General features: G+C 42.6%; 1 protein-coding gene across 3 annotated transcripts in view; it reads left to right on the plus strand.

Annotated features, from left to right (window-relative positions):
- Nucleotides 1-21244, plus strand: part of ZNF148 (zinc finger protein 148) — a 569671-nt gene that overhangs the window by 460625 nt on the left and 87802 nt on the right. Inside the window, exon 8 of one of the 3 annotated variants that reach the window (XM_069616641.1) lies at nucleotides 9160-9337. The exons of 1 other annotated variant lie outside the window; for it this stretch is intronic. In XM_069616641.1, coding sequence (XP_069472742.1) covers nucleotides 9160-9194 — 35 coding nt within the window. In that variant the 3' untranslated portion in view covers nucleotides 9195-9337. Of the gene's footprint in view, nucleotides 1-9159; nucleotides 19672-21244 lie in introns of those variants that run through there. One more of the 3 variants, XM_069616640.1, reaches the window with a different exon arrangement.

Below are 21244 nucleotides of genomic sequence, written 5' to 3' on the forward strand. Positions count from 1 at the left end.
GAAAAGTTCTTTACGAAGCGTCTGTAGAAGTTCGCAAACCCCAGGAATGACTGTATCTCTTTCACACTGGTAGGGGGAGCCCAATCCAAGATTGCCTGCACCTTTTTCTTGTCCATTTGTACGCCGGTTGGGGTCAGGAAGTAGCCTAGAAATTCCACGGTGGTACAATGGAATTCGCACTTCTCCAGTTTTGCATAAAGGTGGTATTCTCGCAGCTTTTGCAAAACTGCGCGTACATGTCGGACATGTTCCTGGAGATTATGAGAATATATTAGGATGTCATCTATGTACACTACCGCACATACGTCTAAATATTCTCTAAGGACCTCATCCAAGAAATGTTGGAAGGCTGCGGGGGCGTTACAGAGACCGAATGGCATAACCTGATATTCGTACAATCCGAACTTGGTCCGGAAGGCGGTTTTCCATTCGTCTCCCTCGCGCACCCACACAAGATGGTAAGCGCCTCGAAGGTCCAACTTGGTGTAGATTGTCGCGTCCCTAACTTGATCCAGAAGAACTGGGATGAGAGGAAGCGGATAACGGTTCTTAATGGTTATCTGGTTCACTCTGCGGTAATCTATACAAGTCCGGAGCTCTCCAGACTTCTTCGGTACGAAGAACAAAGGTGATGACACTGGCGAATTAGAGTGGCGAATAAAACCATTCTTTAAATTCGCAGCTATGTACTCCTGGAGGTGATTATTTTCAGCCTCCGTTAGGGCATATATACGGCTACACGGTAGAGTAGCCCCAGGCTCCAGATCAATTCTGCAGTCAAATGGCCGATGTGGGGGCAATGATTCTGCAGCTTGTTTGTTAAACACGTCCATGAAATCTGCGTATTCTTGAGGTATACTTTCGGGACGCATTTCCTTTTGCTTAACCGAGACGTTGAGGGCACACACTGAAGGTGTACTTTCTTGCCGGCAATGTTCTAGACAATGCGGTGAGTCCAGACTGATTGAACCTGTGGTCCAATGAATTTGGGGGTTATGCATTTTTAGCCATGGTAATCCCAAAATCAGCCCGAATTGTGGGGCAGCAATGATATCAAAGGCAATGTTTTCTCTATGCCAAACTCCGCATTGTAAGGCCACCAAACAGGTGTTATGCGTTATGGGCCCTGAGCTGAGGGGAGTGCCGTCTACAGCACGTACAGGTTCCGGGTTTGCCTTTTGTTGTACTGGGATACCTAAGGTAACACGTACTGGGCATCAATAAAATTACCTGTCGCTCCCGAGTCCACAAACATAGTGACCTGTTTCTTCTGTGTTTGGAACTCCAAACAACCCGTCAAGGTGACATGCGTAGCATAGTTCGAAATGCCTGCCATTGGGGCCCTGCTACTCAACAGGCTCGATCGGGTGACCCCCACTACCGACGAGCCGAAGCGTTTCCCTGGGTCTTAGGCTTGCTCGGGCATTCACGTACAAAATGTCCAGCCTTGCCACAGTACATACAGAGGCCGTCCTTCCTCCTTTGTTCTTTTTCCTCTTTAGTGAGGGGACCTCGAACAGAACCTATCTGCATTGGTTCATCCCCCTCTGACTTGGCCGCCACCCCCCGGGATCCCTTATACAGATCCAATCGAGGCACAGGTCGTGAATCTCCTTTTCGTCTATCGCCCCGCCTTTCAGCCATTCGATGGTCAAGCCGTAAGGCCAGGTCAATCATCTCTGAGCATTCCCTTGGCTGTGGATCAACCTGGGCAATAAGGTCTTTGATGTCATCCCTCAAACCTTGATAAAAGAGAGACATCCTTTTGTCATGAGGCCAGTCGGCTTCGGCTACCAGCCGATTGAAATGAGTGACGTACGTCACTAGTTCCCTAGACCCCTGCTTGAGGCTTAACAGTTCCCGATCCTTGCAAAGGGTGGCAGCTCGCCGGTTAAATATTTTCTCAAACTCCGCCAGGAACTCATCCCAGTCATAAAGAATGGCATGGTCCTTTTGGACTAATGGATTTGCCCATGCCGCAGCGTCCCCCGTGAGGTACGATATTACAAACGCCGTTCGGGACTGAACGGACCGAAAGGCTGCTGTCTTGGTCAGAAAATGGAGACGACATTGAGTAATAAAAGTGGTAAACTTTTGTGGGTCTCCGGCGTAGCGCTCTGGAGGGGCCAACGGAACTATTGCCTCCGGACTGACGTGTACCTGCACCGGGGTAGGTGGTTGGCCAGGTAAGGGCGCTGTCTGAGCTGCTAAACTGCGCACCTGTGCGGACAGTGTGGCATAGTCTTGTCTAGACGCCGCCAGTTCACCTTGTAAGTCTTGCAGGGCTTTGGCTATTTCTTCCATGGTTTCAATGGGGGGGGGGCGGCCACGCCACTCGGGCGCCTGAATACTACGTGGGCTTGCGCTTCTGTCACGAAGTCCAGAATCCAAGGCGCAGGAGCGACGTAGTACCAACCACCCCCACTTTGGTCGTGGAGCCCGCAAGTCAGGGCTTACACGGGTTTCCTGGACCAGAGCGGGGAAGGAGGGTTAGGGTCTCGATGGTTGGATAGGTAGGGGGAGTTAGGTAAACCGGATTGAGGGTGAGGTAGAGGTTATGGGTGGGATTGGGGTATTTTGCAGGGAAGGATTGGTTGCTGCGCACTTTTGTTCTGGTGTCCTCAGCCCTTACTAACTACTTATACATAAGCACCATTTTACACATTAGAACATTCTTATACTACCTAACCCTAAGTCATCAGATCGGTTCAGGAGTTAGCATGCAACTTAGCTCTGGTTCTGTGTCTCGTCCATGAAGAGCGGTCGCGTCCTTGGCACGTCTGAAGGGTTGTTTTCAAAAGGTCCAAGCTAAAAGAAATTAACAAGCATTAAAACATGCCCATTATCATTGTCGCATTCACCTCATGCAACTTCCACTCACACAGACACGCACTAAAATGGCCTCTCAAGACCTGTATAGTGCTTTTGCACTATGCTACGCAGGCGATCTTCTTGCAGACCCCTGCAAACGTGATAAAATGCACAAGCGGTCTTCCTGCAGACCCTCGTGACCAATTGGTGCTGTAAATCTGTGGTAGGTATTTCTAGTGCTGTGTTTTCACCTCACGGGTTTACTATGGTCTCAGAGAGGCGGAAACATCCCAAATGACAAATCGCCCGTGCACAGGTTAATTTAACCCAAAAGAATGCCGCCGGCGCATTTAGCGCCAAAGTTAGGCCACTTAGCTTTTTCGTAGCGGTGCAGGGGCTCTGGGTGGGCAAGCGATCCCCCCTGCACTTCCCCCTCGATCCCCTTGGGCTCTTAGCAAGGAGGAGTACTTATCTCGTGTGGGCGAGGGGCCGGGCTGCTGCTCGGGTGGGGCTGGGCCCCTCGCGTGTAGTTTTGCTGGAGCTCCGGTCCAAACGTCTTGTCGGCTTGGTGTCTCAAGCGCAAGCCCCGTGCTCGGGGCTCCGCGCATGCGCGATGGGGCGGCCGCTCCCTTCCTGGTCTCCGATTGGTCCAAAACGTCCCTGGGCATGCTGGGGATTGTAGTCCTTTGGCGCCGGCTGCTGGGAAATGCAGTTTTTAACCTCTTTCTCCTGCACATGGGGCAAAGCAGCCTTTTGTATGGTTGCAGCTTTGTTTGTCTCTCCCCACCAGTGCCCACAACAGTACCCACAACACCCCTGCGGCCAGCCTGTCCTTGTCTCTGCCTACCTGAGTCCCTGACACGAGACATTTGTCTCCTCACCGTCGAAAGCATTCTCGGTCTAGGTCTCGAAGTGGCTCCCACCACTCGTCGAGGTCTAGACACTCGAAAAAGAGACGTAGAAGATCTCCTTTGTCGTCGTCATCTAGTTCCCCTGAAAGAGTAAATTGCCCCACAAAACACAGCTCTCAGGCTGAGTGGGAGGAATTCAGAAAAAAGATGCTAAGCGTCTTCGAGAAAGCGGCCTCGGCCCCCTCGAAGTCAGCTGAGGGTGATACCCCGGGTGAAAAGCCCAAAAAATCTAAACGCCGCGAGTCGAAGCACCAACGCCATGAGCCATCGGGAAGTAAAGCATCTTTGACGCCATCGTCGAAAGCCCCTTCGAAACATAGATCGGCGCCATCAACGCTGTTATCGAAGGGTTCTTCGACGCATCAGTCGATCGAGTCGACGCCGACATCGACGCTGATAAAAGAAAAACCCACGGCTACTCCAGAGCCAACGGTTACACCGAGAGCCTCCGACATGACGTCGAGAACGTCGTCGACATCCTCGAGCAGGATTCCGATCCTCTCGAGTTCTTCGAGGCCTCTTCCAGTTTTCTCGACGCCTTGTCGGTGCCTTCGAGGATTTTTACATCAGCGTCGACGACATCGACCTTTTCAAGGCCGCTGATGATGGCTCCCTCTGCTTTAGAGATGGGTTTTATACGATTTCACAGGCCAGAGCATCCTCCCTTAACTTCAATTTATGAAGAAAGGGAAGATTCTGATCAAGAAAGGCCTTTTGGACTGCAGAGGACCACATCACCTGAACCAGAGACTTTTGCCTCTGAGGAAAGAAGGTTGAAAGACCTTCAGGATGCATTACAGGAAGCAAGTGGCCTAGACACTTCCCCAGAAGTGGAATGTGTCAAACCAGACCCAGGGGAACATGCTGAAACCCCTTATAGAACCCTAATGTCAAGATCTATGGAGTTCATGGGTTGGTCTACGCCTTCACCTGTTTTTCAACAGGATGACCTCACAGATATTCTGGATAAAGGTCCACAGGAGGATCCTGTGGTTCCCTTTCATTCTGCTTTACAAAGAAAGATTTTAACTAACTGGGAAACTCCTGAAGTTGTCCCTGCGGTTAACAAGAAGTTGTCAGCGAAATATAGGGTATCTGCTGCTGACCCTGGATACCTATCTAAGCACCCTACTCCAGAGAGTCTGGTGGTCCAGGCTGCAACTTCCTCTTCATCAGGCAGTACATCTGCATACCCCACTGCTCCACAGGATAGGGATGATAAAAAATATGATGCCATGGCTAAGAAAGTCTTCTCGGCCTGTAGCATGGCTTTAAAATCTATTAATGCGACTTGTACACTCGCTAGGTTCAGCCACACTCTTTGGGAGTGTGCTTCATCAGCGGCTGACTGCCTCCAGGAAGGAGAAGAAAGGGATGCATTTTTAAGTATCAGAGATGGTAAAGATGCAATGTGGGAGTCCCTTCAAACTGGCATTGATTCTGCTGACAGTATCAGCAGGGCCATGGCGGCAAGTACCACAATCCGCAGGCATGCGTGGTTGAGAAAGTCCGGCTTTGCTTCTGACGTACAGGCCAGACTTTTAAATATGCCCTTTGACGGCTCTTCCCTGTTTGGTAAAAAGGCAGATGACAGTTTGGAAAAACTGCAAACATCTAAAGCAGCAGCCAAGTCACTAGGAGCTGCAATCCGCCAAACTAATTTTCGTCCCTCAGGATCCTCTTGGAGAGGAAGGTCCTTTCGCTATTATTCCTCATATGGAAGAGGCAGAGGACGGCCGGCTCAAAGAGGCCAAGGAAAATGTACCCGTGGTGGACGGGGTAAAGGAAAGAAAGCCGCATCAGCAGGAGCCGCTTTGCCTTCGGCAACTGCATCAGCCGCTCCCAAACCACTCTGAGGTCTCCCATCACAAGACACCTGTAGGGGGCAGGTTAACTCACCATCTGACGGAATGGCAGGCTATCACGTCAGATGCTTGGGCTTTGGAGACAGTTGCCCAAGGTTACTGCCTGCCTTTTCTACGCATCCCTCAGAGCCATCCACCGGGGAACAGCTCTCTGAAAGTGCCAGATCCGCTCCTCTTGCAGGAAATTGTAGACCTGCTAGAGAAAGGTGCTATAGAACCGGTACCTGTAGCGGACAGGAACAAGGGCTGGTACTCCCCCCTACTTTCTCATGCCAAAGAAAGACGGAGGACTGAGACCCATCCTGGACTTACGAGAATTGAACAAGTTCCTCAGGAAGGACAAGTTCAAGATGGTAACTCTCTATCAGATCCTTCAGGCCCTCCAGCTTCAGGACTGGTTGGTATCTCTGGACCTTCAGGATGCTTATTTCCATGTGCCAATCCATCTCAAGCACAGGAAGTACCTGAGGTTCGCAATTGGCAACTCTCATTATCAATTTCGAGTTCTGCCATTTGGGCTGACCTCCGCCCCAAGGGTCTTCACCAAGCTAATGTCGGTTGTGGCTGCAAGTCTAAGGAGGGAAGGGATTCACGTCTACCCCTACCTGGACGATTGGTTGATCAGAGCAGTTTCTTCGGAACAAGCTCGGATCCAACTAGATTATGTCTGACACTTCCTTCACAAGCTGGGCTTCTCCCTCAATTTAAGGAAGTCACAGATGATACCATCACAGAGACTCCAGTTCATTGGAGCAGTCCCTGGGAAAAGCCTCGCCACCAGAGGTGAGGGCTCAAGATATTCTGCAGATGGTCACCAGGTTTCAAAATGCCCAACGTCTCCCAGCCTACGACTTTTTGAGGTTGCTAGGCCTCATGGCATCCTGCATATCCCTTGTGCCAGAGGCTCGCCTGAGAATGAGATCCCTTCAGTGGGCACTGAGGACTCAGTGGTCACAATTCTCAGGGCGGATGACAGATCTCCTCCGGATTCCAGACAAGGTAGCCCATGACCTTCAATAGTGGGCCTCTCCAGAGAACATCTTGAAAGGAGAACTGTTTTGGCAACCATGGCCAGAGATAACAGTAGTCACAGAGGCCTCACTCACTGGGTGGGGAGCCCATGCCAACGACTTGACCATCAGGAGTCGTTGGTCTCCATCGAGTCCAGACTACACATCAACCTGAGACTGGCACTGAAGGCTTTTCTGCCCGTCTGTACGGGGGAGAAACGTCCTGATAATGACGGACAATACAGTGGCCATGCACTACCTCAACAAAAGAGGAGGCGTAGGGTCACTGCCACTGTGCAGAGAGGCGATGCAGCTCTGGTTTTGGGCAATTCAGGAAGGAATCTCTCTATCGGCAATTCACCTAGCCGGAGAGAAGAACTTGACAGCGGACGCTCTGAGCAGGCAGAACACAGTTTCCCACGAGTGGGAGATAGCTCAGGAAGTCCTTCAAGAGATCTTCGCCCTTTGGGGAACCCCTCAAGTGGATCTGTTCGCCACCAGTATCAACAGGAAGTGCGACAGATTTTGCTCAAGGGAATTTCCCCGGAGAGGAGCTCTAGGAGACGCGTTCGTAGTGGACTGGGAGTTCCCACTTCTGTACGTGTTTCCTCCGGTCCCTGTCATTCCTCAAATGATCAGGAGGTTGAGAAGGTTTCGGAAGACCATGATCCTAATTGCCCCGGATTGGGCCAGGAGAACGTGGTACCCGGACCTTCTGGACATGTCCATCCATCCTCCAATTCGTCTACCGTACAGAGAGGATCTTCTCTCGCAGAAGGGAGGTCAGGTTCTCCATCCAGCTATCAAGACCCTCAACCTTCACGCTTGGTATCTGAAAGGTTGAGGTACAAGGATTGGGACCTTCCAGATGACGTCATGGAGGTGTTGCTTTCGGCCAGAAGGCCAGCATCTAAACTCTATACCGCTGCCGTTGGAATAAATTTTGCAGCTAGTGCAGAGAAAAGAATATCGAACCCTTTTCATGTGGTACACCTGCGGTGTTATCCTTCTTACTTTATTTGGCAAATTCAGGCCTTCAAGTTGGCACTATTAAGAGCTATCTCGCAGCGCTATCGATCTTTAAGCGCACTGCAGAGGAGCCATCGTATTTCAAAATTCCATTGGTAATACAATACCTGAAAGGTCTAACTAATGTTTACCCTCCAAGACCATTCCAAGTTCCCTTATGGGACTTAAATCTAGTTTTAAACTTCCTAAAGGGTGCTCCTTTTGAACCACTCCACTCTTGTTCATTGAAGTTTCTCACCCTCAAAACGGTTGTATTGGTAGCATTAACATCTGCTAGAAGGGTTAGCGAGATACAAGCCCTATCTTGTAAACCTCCTCATACAATTTTTCACAAGGACAAAGTCGTTCTACAGGTGAAGCCTAACTTCCTCCCAAAGGTAGTTTCTGAATTTCACATTACTCAGAAGATAACTTTACCTTCATTCTATCCTCCTCCCCATCCGGGGAAAGAGGAAGAGAGACTACACAGGCTGGACCCTAAGCGAGCCTTGAGTTTTTATATCAGTAGACTTGCTAAAATTAGACAAGCAGACCAACTCTTTGTAGGTTACGCAGGACATAAATTGGGATTACCAATAACCAAACAAACCATCTCCTGATGGATTATTTTAGCCATTCTGGAATGCTACAAACTGGCAGGGAAAGAGCCCCCTCAAAATCTAAGGGCTCATTCGACCAGGGGTATCGCAGCCTCCTCAGCTCTTCAAAGAGGGGTACCAATTAGAGACATATGAGCGGCTGCCACATGGTTGTCCACACATACCTTTACCAAATTTTATAGCCTGGATTCCTCCTCTAGTCAAGAGACTAGATTTGGCAAAGCTGTGTTACACTCTGTTCATTCTTAAAGAGTAATATGGCATCTCTTACTCCCGCCTCCAATCACATACCACTGCTATGGGAGTCTATCATAGATAAGGAAAACGTCGGAGGACACAATCCCTTCGAAGAACAAGTTACTTCTTACCTGGTAACGTTCTTTCAATGGGATGTTCCTCCGACGTATTCCTTATCGTCCCTCCCATCCATCCCCGCAGTAACATTTCCCTTGTGGTTGCAGCTTACGCTCCTTCAAGGGTAGTAACCATTCATGCAATAACTACCTTACTCTACAAAACGGAACTGAGCAACGGACGCTGCGCGTGGCCATTTATAGGCATGATGACGTCGGCGTCGATACGGTGGCTGTCGAGGAACACCTACTCGACGGACGTCGACGCACAGCGTCCTCTACTGGGAAAAAATGTTTCCGAGGCCAGCAAGCTGGAGATACAAATATCATAGATAAGGAATACGTCGGAGGAACATCCCATCGAAAGAATGTTACCAGGTAAGAAGTAACTTGTTCTTCTTCCTCATTCTTTGCTATACTCTTATAAAATTATCAGTGCAAGCTTTTTTTCACTAAAGTGCTGTTTTGTGGGATTTGTGAATGCTTTACTAACTGTAACATTCAAAGGTTTGAGGTATTGAAACTTTCTGGAAAGGGAAGTGCATGCTATTAATTTGTTATTTTTCTTCCCACAAAACTAGTTTTTCTCTCGAACGGACCGTGTATTGAAGCATAAACGCATGTGCCATGAAAATCGTGACAGAAAGCCCAGCAGATGTGCCACAAAGATTGGCCTTTTGGCATCCGATGAAGACTGTCCGTTCTCCTTTCCTCCAAAAGACAACCTCCTGTTAAAGAAGAAAAATCAAAAGACTGCAGAGAAAGCAAAGCCTACAGGGCTAGATGAAAAAGAGAGTGCTTTGGACAAAACTGAACCGAAGGACAAAAATGACTTTTTGCCACTTTATGCTGCCAATGCTAAAGTGAAAGATGAGTATATGGTGGCAGAATATGCTGTTGAAATGCCACATACTTCTGTCAGTGGTATTCATTTGCAGCAGGCAGTATCTGGTGACATACACCCACCAAAGCTGGTACTGAAAAAGGTCAACAGTAAGCGATGTCTAAAACAGACAGAAGAACAAAGCCAGACTGTATCGTTATGTGTGTTTGAAGAAAGTAAAGTAGCAAAATATGCCTATGAACTTGTGGATAAACAGAGTTTGATGGACACAGAAGGAAATGCTGACCTTGACCAAGTTGACGGCTTACAAGATGGGCCCATTAAGCCAGCACATAGCACCACTAATTATGATGATGCAATGCAGTTCTTAAAGAAAAAAAGATATTTACAACCGTCTGGCAATCGAGAATATGCCCTCAGTGTAGGCAACCTTGCATCTCAACCTTCTGCAACGCAGGCAGCTGTGGCTAGCGTTATCGATGAAGGCAGTCCTGCATCAATATTAGATTCACAGGCATTAAATGTAGAAATCAAGAATAATCATGATAAAAATGTCATTCCAGATGAGGTATTGCAGACTCTATTAGATCACTACTCGCACAAAGCCAATGGGCAGCATGAGATGTCTTTTAGTGTGGCAGATACTGAAGTAACTTCCAGCATATCAATCAACTCTTCAGGAGTCTCGGAGGTTCCCCAGAATGACACTGTTGGGACAAGTTCCCAAGCTTGTACATCTGATAAAGCCAGCATGCTTCAAGAATATTCAAAGTTTTTGCAGCAAGCTTTGGACAGAACTAGTCAAAATGATGCCTACTTGAACAACTCAAGCCTTAGTTTTGTAACTGATAACCAGGCTCTGTCAACTCAGACATCATTCTCTCCTTTAGACAAACAAGTCTATTCATCCCTTGCAGTGAATAGTTTTCGTTCAGGAATGAATTCTCCCTTAAGAACGAATTCAGACAAATCGCACTTTGGACTACTAGTTGGTGATTCCCAACATTCATTTTCTTTTCCAGGTGATGAAGGAAGTCATTCTTCCTCGACAGCACACGACTTTTTGGATCAAGTGACTAATCCAAAGAAAACGGAGGCTCAACCTGTCCATCAAACTTTTCACATGAGCACTTTTGAACAGCCTTTCCGTGCTCAGTACGGAGCAAGATCAGGAATAGCCTCTCACTTTAGCACTCCAAATGGACAGCTGAACTTGCGAGGAGCCGGCACAAGTGCTGAATTCCCAGATTTTCCATTAATGAATGTAAATGAGAGTAGAGGTCAAATATCCTCTTCACCTGATCCAACGGCTGGCCAGTCCTTCGGCTAACCCATTTGTACATAGTATTTGGTTATTAACAGGACAATGGTCAAGTGTTCTTTGTAGAATGAGATGCTGTTTCAATTTCGGAGCATCCCGTTCTTGCAAAAGTAAGCTGGAAATAGTTATGAGAGCATTTTGGGTCTTGTATTTTTGAGGTTCGTAATCATTGTTCCATTTTCCATTTCATCAAGCACTAAATGAGCAGTTTATTATACATTTGGTAAAGACCATGATCTTGCTAATTTAATTACAAATGCAATCTAAAAGAAGTTGACTAACAATAATTGTATGGCCCAATGGTAAAATTGAATGTCCTTGGGAAATCAGGCATTGCTAGTTTGCTAGCCTTTTAAAGGTTGGCAACGTCATTACTGCATTTCATCAGAGGTGGATGAATATGATACAGAATAAACTAAGTTTAAATATGACTATTAAATATTTATGTATTTGATACAAATACTATTTATTCAGTCTTTCTAAAAGTAATGTCATATGTCCTTTATTTTTACCCTGGGCTGTTGGCTCTTGAAAACAGTGTAAAACTAATTTCTATTGCTGCACCTTCATATATTATATTTAAAAATGTGTTCTAAATGGTTATTTGTACCAGAAAGCATCACTTTTGATGAGATTGTCTTCTAAAGAAATTACAAAGCCAATATCTATAAATTGCTGCACCTAAAAAGTTGTTTTATTATATAGATGTCATTTTTGGATATAAAGATTTTAAAGTTTAATGTAAGTTCATTGCCCCCATTAAATATTTTCTTAAGTGTGCTGTCTATTTTAAGACTCTAGGTTGTGCCTGTTCTTCACAAACATACATGGGACAGCAAATAAACAGTTTGCTATCAGACCATTCCTCTGTTGTCCTTCTGCAGCACCTCAATAGATAATTTCACTAGATAATTGACATATCTACCATGTAACATGAAACTTGAGTTTATTTTCAACAAATTGATTTTTATTAGTTTCTAAATAAATCTTTTGCTGTGGGAACATGCATTCAAAACCGAAAGGAAACCCTTCCTTTTTGAGCATTTATTAAAATAGTATATTAACTTTATTTAAAAAGGTTTTGTCAATAAGATTGCAGTAAAATACTATTCATGCCAGGGCAGGGAGTGCGAAATGAGTAAGTACAGCAAATATGATGGCTCCGTTGTTAGCACTTCAATTGTGAATCTAAAAGAACTTTATTTTAAAATGTGAGCTGCCTTTTTTCCATTATCATATGTTGGTAAACTGCAGCAGCCAATGCTCTATTTATTGACCTCCGTAATGAGCGAGGTTTATTCCACTGGACGCATTTGTTTCTTTTTTAATTTTGGCTAATACAGAAAGAGAAACAGTTGTATAAATACACATAGGCTTCATCAATTTATGCCAGAGGTGCAACTCTTTTGAAATGGAATCTATTACTTAAAATGGTTGTGTGGCTGCACATATTTATGCTCAGTGAATCCTCATAGTTAATTTACAAGGTTTGTGGAAATGCAAAAGTGTCATTTATGGACAAAGATGTAAGGAGTGTACTTCTTTTTGGGAATGTTTGCTTAGTTTAGTTGTACCCATTTTTGACTCACATGGAAATGTATACTGAGAATTGCATTATAAAACATTATCATTGCAGCACTTAGTTGACTATTGCATACGTGTTATACTGGTTAGTACTTAGATTGAAATAATCTATTGATACATTTAGTTTTCCTTCAAATTGAAATTGGCCCAAGTCTCTTTCTTTGTAACTTTCATTTATGAATGAGAGCACAGTTTGTGAGGGTAGAAGGCTGCCATTTCCTTAATGTATGCCCTGCCCTTCTCTTTTGTTTGTAGCTTCACAATAGATCAGTCTCTGCATCTCTCAATGGCTCAGTGGGTAAGCAGTTGTAGTTTATAAGACAGGGGCACTTTGGGGTTCAAAATACTGCACCTTGATTCAAAGGAAGAAAGTTAAAATAATAAGCTATCTCCAGCACGTTGTTAAAGGTGGGACAGGCTAAAAAGATAGAATACACAATGGTAACAGGAAGATGATACCTTTTATGAAAGGTTCACGTATTACATGATACTTGTATCTTGTGGGATCTGAAAGGAGATGGACACAATGCTTCATGTACGTTTCAGATAGTGTTTTAACCACTAAATGAAGCCATTTGGTGTATGGCATATCTGCATTTAACTAAATCAAATTGTTCTGGTGTAGTGAAGGATGATGTTCCCTATTGGATAGTAAATTGCATGTGTTTATATTTAATTGCATTTCATGATTTATGGTATGCTGCTCATTCTGTCTTTATTAAAGACCATTGGTCCACGTTCTGTTTAATACATGGATAATGATAATCTAAACAAAACTGCCCAGGGAATAATTTAGAAATATAGATAGCTATTTTTTTTTACAAGAGTAATGTATATTTGTAATGCAGTGTGGGTTGTCAGCTATTTTAGACGTTCAGCAGTGACCGCCAAGTTGTGTGTTGAAGGATTTCACTGCAGTTCCTCTGTGCTGAAGGAATTCAGCCGTGTGCCTTACTATTCTCTGGGGGCATGTATAGAAACTGTTTAGGCACACTGTCATTTTCTGCAGAAGTGTGTATTTTCTTCTAGTCACTGAACCTTTTCTTTGATTGCTCATTGCAATTATGCACAACTTCAATAACCCCACCCCCTCCTAATCCACTTACATGCATGCAGTACATATACAATAATCGCTCCTCCCCTTTGACTAAGATTGGATTCCCATTAGACATAAACATACATGTAAATACTTTGCTAGCTTCAATCTCAGAATTTGTGGATGAAGAATGTATTTGTTATTGGTAGTGCACGCTTCAGCCTTTTGATCTACTGCTTAGAAAAACCTTCTTTGTCTTCTCTTACAACGGCCTCTACCCTCCTTTAAAGATCACCTGCACTGCACGTTAAAAATATGCCCTTTCAAACGATCAACTGACTCGACAGTGACCGATCATTTTATTTAGCTAGGTTATCATCATGTGATCTTTATTCTACTGAGTTAAGTTGGTAATGTGTTTGTAATAATGCACACGGTTGCTCTAGGGGTGCATGGGAGACTTCCAGCAGTGTGGCCAAATTGCATATAAAATAAACTGTGAAATAGATGAGCTTGCACCTGTATCAAAACAACTACTCAAGCCATGAGCAGTAAGGATTTACAGAGCTATAATTGTCCCTCATGTGCTGCAGAGCCTTATTATTGTTGCAATATTTTCTTACACTATTGTAATCATTTTAAAATAAAGCTGCACATTTCGAGAACCTTTATTCGAAACCTGTATATTGGCTGAACATTGAAAATATGCCACTATTCAGTCATAATTTATTTTGATATCTCATCAGTTTTTTCGTTTCAACAAAATATATTCCCACGATGGGAGAATATTTTTAAGATTGATTTCTAAAATGTACTTTTTCCTTTTAAATCGTAAATTCTTATTTCATATTTCCTTTATTAGAACAGTGCTACATTGATATCCTAAGAGGCATTCACTATTTTCAAACACCAAGTGTGTATAGTAAAGTGTTTTATAGAACGGGCGGAGTGTGGTTTTAGCTACTGCTATATGTTATAAATCATGGTGACAGGAAGCATTTACATAGAACTAAAATGCTCATTTTTTGTGAAAATGCTGGCACTAAAAATGGTTTTAGTCCAAATCTAATTGAGGTTGTCATCTCTTTATTTTTTTCAGTTCATGAACCATTGACTTTGTATATATGATGCAAATGTTTTACCAGGTATATTTTATTTAATGTTCAAAATATAAATCATATTTTATTTTAATGGGTCTTGGACACTGTACTAGATGATACATTTGCATGCCTTATTTTAACTATTGCATTTCTGAGTTGCATTCAACATAGTTTAAGAACAATAAATTAACCTTTCACTTAGCTTTTAAGAATATGTTGCATGCCTCCTACGAGATGGAATGTTTTTTAACACTACTAATTACTTGTGCCCCATTTCCCAAATTATAGGGGACGTTATCATCATATGATGGCATGCTTTGCCATGCAAAACCTGCTGTCAGGCCAGTTGTATATTCTCTTTTTAAATCCACAATCAGACTGTGATCATATCCTGTCTGCCAGAATTAATGCTGCAGGAATAAGTAAGGTAATGAATTGAGTGAAAAGATAGCAATTTCTCAGAATCCTAATGTAGGGTAATCCATATTTCAATGATGGGAATAATGTCTGAAACACTGCACAGCTCCCCGCCTAACAGTTGAGGCAATTGGCCAAATCCAGCCAGGCAACCAAAATGCAATTGTTTTCACAACTTTGCTTTTGTGAAAGATCAAGCTACGAAGTTCCTCTGTACTTCTTTCCCATTTCTGAGGCTAAATTAATAAATTCAGTGCCATTATTTTCCAATTTTATAAACTCTATCAATATTCATAGAATGTATGTGGAATGACTGTAGAGAACTATGGGCATTGCAAATATTGTAGGTATTGAGTATCAATGGTTGTTCCATTTTATTCCTTTTGGGTAATTTCATAGAAATCTCAATAGCATGTTATCAGCACACGAAGGATGTTCAGACACATTAAATGACCATGTATCCAAAAGTACAGTTTTAAAGTTTGAAATAGGGCTTTGAGAGTATTTTCTGGGCCTTGCTGTTCTACTCTTTCAGTACTCTTTGGAATTCTTTAAGCATGGACAAAGCTATTTATAAGAAATCCGGACAAGCATGCAATCATTTTTGTGAATAAGGCATACCTACTTTCCAGTAAGTAATGCAACCGGACAAGCAGTGTATTTGAGGTAATGTTAGACTTCTTATGCACCTACATTTCCTAACTAGATTTTCTTGGTTTTAATCTTGCCTCCCTTTTTCATATGAACATTATTATGTAATGTTTATATCTTGGTTATAGGGAAGTTACATGCGACTATTGGAAGCAGTAGTGAACACATTGTGATGAGGCACTATTTGAGAACACACAGCTGCTTTCTCTTGCTCTAACATGGGAAGACCACATTCACCTGCTTTTTTTTCACTATCAGCTACCTGAGTGCATCCGGTTCCATGTCTTCATCGCAGGATGTTTTTTCGCAGGGTTTTTTACCGCGTTTTTTTTTAAACAAAAAAACCCATCTAATTTTTGTTATTGTTTTTCGGGGGTTCCCTTTCCCAACCCCCCATTCCCTTTAATGTTTTATGTATTGCTAAACACCCACACCCCCTATGTATAATTTTCTAACCCCCCCGCCTAAAAATTCAATGGGTTTGTTTGTGAAAATATGTGCAGTAAAGAACCCCGTGAAAAAACATACCGCGATGAAAGGATGTTGTACCGTGCACCCAACTTCCAGTTCACAGTGACAATTTGCATGCAACAGCAATAGTTTAAGGAAACATTTTTTTACATCTAGAAAGGTTCAGATGTAGTTTGAACCTGGTTTTAGCTGTATTTTAAGTTAGGTTAGTTAGTTGCCCTCCTCCCCCAAAGCGTCAGTGCTACAATTTCCCAGGTACAAGAAACTTAATTTCCTTTAATCAGGATATGCAATAGTCCAATCGGTTGAATCCAGAACTAAAGCAGTATCCCCCAAAAAATGTTGGAATGCTATAAATGTTTGTCAATCAGGAACATGACATCATTAAAAGAAAACCTGTCTGTCCTTGAATTTATCTCATTATTTAGACAGACTGTGTTGTTTTCCCTTTGCTTGCAAGACTCTTATATTAATGAGCGAGCATAATATCTACTGTCAAAAGAACAATGTGTGCTTTAATGTTTCTTTCAAACACCTTTCTTGGGTATTCCTTCTTTCTAGATATGACAAATCAATGGCGCTTAGTCTCTATCCTCGAATACTTGATTTCTTTCCTCAGTTGGTCTAGTATAACTGGTCACAAACTGAATGAATCTCCTCATGTGCAAATGTAATTGTGTCTGTCTTGGTCAGGCTTTTCCCTGAGGTGCAATAGGGCCACAACTTCTGCTTTTGCTTGGCGGGAAGTGTTGGTGATATGCACTGCATTTTTATTGCACCTTTTCCTGTATGTAATTGCACAGGAATGGCACAAGTTTCCAAACTCTTCCTGTTTTCTGTTCCTCTTTCCCCGTCACTCATGTGTAGTTTAAATTAAAAAAGCTACTTAATGTATATAGTTATGTCTTTAAATTAGTTTTGATTCATTATCCTTTCAACAATGGTTAATTTTATGTGGAATTTGCAGCCAGATTATTGCAGTGCCCAAATATCTAAAAATAATGTAAAGATAAACAACATAATGAGAGGATAAATGTATACATTGTAAATAGCAATTTACAAGTGAAACTAGTAAATTCGTTTTGAAAACATATTTGCCAGTTACATTCAATTGTAAGCATTAATTTACACCACTCCTAAATTAAACTACATTTTGAATTACTTGCCTAATATTCTATATGGTATGTCTCAAAATGAAACGTTATTAACTATTACTTTGTAGATGTTTTCTTTCTTACTACTTATCCTTTCAATATTATGGTTTTGATGTGTTTTTACCTGTATTTTAACTTTAGATAAGTTGTTTTACAACCTTAATCAGCAGGTGACAGGCGATTAATCCAGCTCTTCTTTGGTTATCCCTTTACATATCTGCATCCTTTCCCTAGGACAAGGTCTCTCATTCCAACCTTTAGTTCTCCAGATGGTTGGGACTACAGCTCCAATCATCCTAGCAAGCATAGTTAATGGTGAAGGATCATGGGAATCACAGTTCCAAACATCTGGAGAGCTGCAGTTTGTAGACACCGGCCATAGAATATCCCAGTGTATACTGGTATCTGCAGAAATGATCGAATACAAAAATACCTAATGAGAAATTACTGGAATTTGTGGTCGAATTCATTAGGGATTTTTGTTCATTTTTTTTTAATAGATGGGGGGCAGGTTAAGGTAGGGGGGAGTAGGGAAGGGGTGCGAGAGGTCTCCCCCGTATTATTTTAAAAAATAACGTTAAAACCGTTAATTTCTCAGTAGGTCATTTTTTATTCGATCATTTCACAGTAATCTGTTTACCTTTTTCAAAATATGTATGAATTCTACAGTATATGGTGTTCCATTGCTTTGTTGTTCACGTTTTATTCAAGTATAATGTGTCTGTTTACGGCTGAAATGCAATTTTAAGTTTTGGCTTACAAGTCCTGTCAAATGATTTGTTGAATTGGTCATTGTTTTTAACTCTGACTCCACTATTCCAGCCAAATTCTTCAAAAGCATTCTAGATTTGTGTAAACAATGTTATCATGAAAGCAAAGGATAAATTACTTATAACACTTGATACTTTAGTGGGCACGTTCTCTGTACCAGATGCCTTGAGGCATTTCATTTTAATTGTTCATTTGTAGGACTTAAGACTTTATTTTGAAAATAAATGGGGGTGCTCTGTAAGAATAAGAGCACAATAACCACAATTGCAACATTACTTAATGAACTTTGCATAGTGTGTCATATATAATGGAGACATTATTGGACTCACAAAAATAATATTTAAAATCATTGTGTTTTTTTTTAATGGAACATGTTTTTGGAAGCTACATTTACAATATGTGGTGACAAATACATTAACCACAGTGTATGTGTCTGTGTGTCTGAAAGCAAAACTAGCAGTCCGCCTAAGGTGGCCCATATTTCGTTCCGATTCCTTTTATTTTATTTCTGCTATCCAATGGATATAAAAATAAATATATACAAACATATTTTATTTTTGTATGAAAAAGAATGTGCTGTAAATACCTGGGGTTATCAACAAAAACATGCCCTCTATGATGGAATCTTCACTTCTGCACAGTTATGTGTTTTGACAATCAAGGACTTCTGTCAGTCTTCCTATTTGATATTTTATTAATGTTGTGCATTCCATTTGTTTAATGTAAATATCAATGTAGAAATGTGTATTATCTGTATATATAAAGTGTTTCTAGAGCTTGTTACAAGAAATCTGTAAATATCTACCACCCAATAACAGTACTGTTTGTTAAAAGCTGTATAATGCCTCGTGTAAGCAATAACTTGCAGCAATGCTAAATCAATACATTTGTTCCAAAAAGTGTGGATTGACTTTTGATGAATTTATTTTTGAATAAAGTGCTCCATTTCTTTGGCACATGGCAGTGCTTACACAACAGAGTTGAGCCACTGAAAGGATGGTCTTAGATTTCAACAGTCTGCGAATAATGTATTCATTTTTTATAACCGAAGTAATTTCTGCCTTTCAGAAATAATTAAGACTTTTTCTTAGTAAATGAGTCCCTAAGGTAGAGTAGATTTGATTTTAAAGAATGCTGGTCTGTTAATAACCAGATGTTAATATTTCAGTTGAGAGGCTTGAGACATCTCAGAATTATTTGTTACAAAAGGTTTTCATTTGTAATACTATGAATATGCATATTCTTTCAACATTGAAATGTATTGTCTCTGTGTCCGATCCTTCTTTCACTTAGTTTAAAAACATTGTTTGGACCACATTACCCAACAAGAAGGGATTGTTCAACTAAAGCAGACATTAGAATCTTTTTAGCCTAATAGGTGTTATGTTAACAGAGCAGTCTAACAGTGATAACCGTACACAACAGCTTGGAAAATAAATGCAAGTCATCTGTTCATTTATACACATATGGATTACGTTTTATATGGAAAATGTATGTATATTTCTGACTTTTATGAGATGTTTTGACGGGTTTGCTAGTCCACTTGTCTTTTAGTCACTGGTACTTTTTATATGTAATGTATGCTTTATACTATTGTAGTAAACTATTGCGGTAATTTGGCAACAATATGCAGGGGTCTGTTGCTCAGAATGTAATTATATTGGATTTCGTCAATGTGTTTCTTTATTTTTATTGCTTACTTGAAGTTAACTTGCAGTTCAAATAAAGCAGGTAACCTCGTTCAGATTTGGTGTGTAATGTTGAGTTCCGTCTTAAAGAAACACGGTGATTAAAAATACTGTGTAAATAAAGAAAAACTGAGTATTGTCAAACAATGTGAAGTAAAAATATTATTTCTAATGTACCATTTACGATGTTATCCCAATTGTCTGAGACAAGTGAGAGGGAGTAGCGTTTAGATTGTTAGGTGCAAGTCCAGATTCGTTATTTTATCCTCTTGATTCCTATGGCGTAAGTGTTTTTACCTTGCAACATAGATATTTTAATATGGGTTTATGTTGTAATGTGTCCTTTCCCCAATGATGACCAGTTGCTGCAGGTGCAAAAGGAAATATTCTTTATTTTCTGAGTTGCAGGTCATAGATGAGTCAGGCGCCAGCAAGATTCACTGGTGGGAAGGGACATCCATCGGCACACCATCTTAGCCAGCCTCTCTCCATCTGTATCCATGGACATCTCATCAGGTCAGCAAATGACCTACCTACCTACCTACATGCATGCATGCAAGCGGGGAAGACATTATAGATACAAAGCACATCACAACACATCTCCCCCTCATGGAACATCTGAAAGAGAAATGCACTTAAAGGGGACTCACAAAAGAGAGAGGTTGAGTAGCATAGGATAATCAACCCCACGCACACCAGTCAACAATCGTTCCAAATAAACCTCTCCATGTGTACCTTTCATGTCCCTTCTCCATCTCCACAAATGCATTGCATATCTCACCAATCACACCAGCAGGGGATTCAACAACTTCACCATCAGGAACAAGAGCGCTTCACAGCAAATGTTGCACAGCCACCACTGTGGTGGCAGTGCGGCCCTCGGAAAGCCCTCAAGAACCGGACTGAGCTCAAGCCTCCCACGGCACATGGACAAACTCCAAACCGTGCACCCCCCGGCACCCCCTCCCAATCACCATTGCAACTATATAACATATACGTGGGGTAGGGTGACTTGAAGTCTGGGTTTTCCCAGGTCAGTCCGGGGAAATCACCTGACGTCCCAGGAGTTTTTTTATTTTATAACCCATGTCCAGGGTTTCGCCTACAGTAGTTTGTTTTTGCGGGCACTCGATTTCCAAATACCAAAAACGGGTCCCGGCACATCTCTTCCTGTGCGAATGGGGGATGAAGGGGCGCCCCATTTCCTCCCCCTTCCCAGCGCTCTCCTACAATGAGAGGAGTGTGCCTGTTAGCACACCCTTGTTACAGAGTCATGTGACTCAGATGCATGCGCGACGTTCGCGGGAACGCTGCGCATGGAAATTAAATAAAGGGGCAGTCCCAAGACGGCAGTTGCTGCCGGGAGCCCGTATCAGGTAGAAGCAGTCTGGTGTCTTTCTTAAGGTACTGTGGGGACTGGGCCTCTATGCGGTAGGGCCCCGGGGCATATTACATTAACATCATAATTTTGGCGACAAGGACGCCTCTGGATGGGGGGGAAGGAAGGATCGGTGTCCGTGACAGAATCATTTTCTTCAACGCCCATTAGGCGCGTCACCCGCACAGTGTACAGAAGCCCGCCATTTTGATATTTCTGACGGTTGCTGCATCGCTGGGTGCTCGTGCGCC

This window comes from Ambystoma mexicanum, chromosome 9, assembly GCF_040938575.1.
Source record: "Ambystoma mexicanum isolate Mex_15411 chromosome 9, UKY_AmexF1_1, whole genome shotgun sequence".
Lineage (NCBI taxonomy): Eukaryota > Metazoa > Chordata > Amphibia > Caudata > Ambystomatidae > Ambystoma > Ambystoma mexicanum.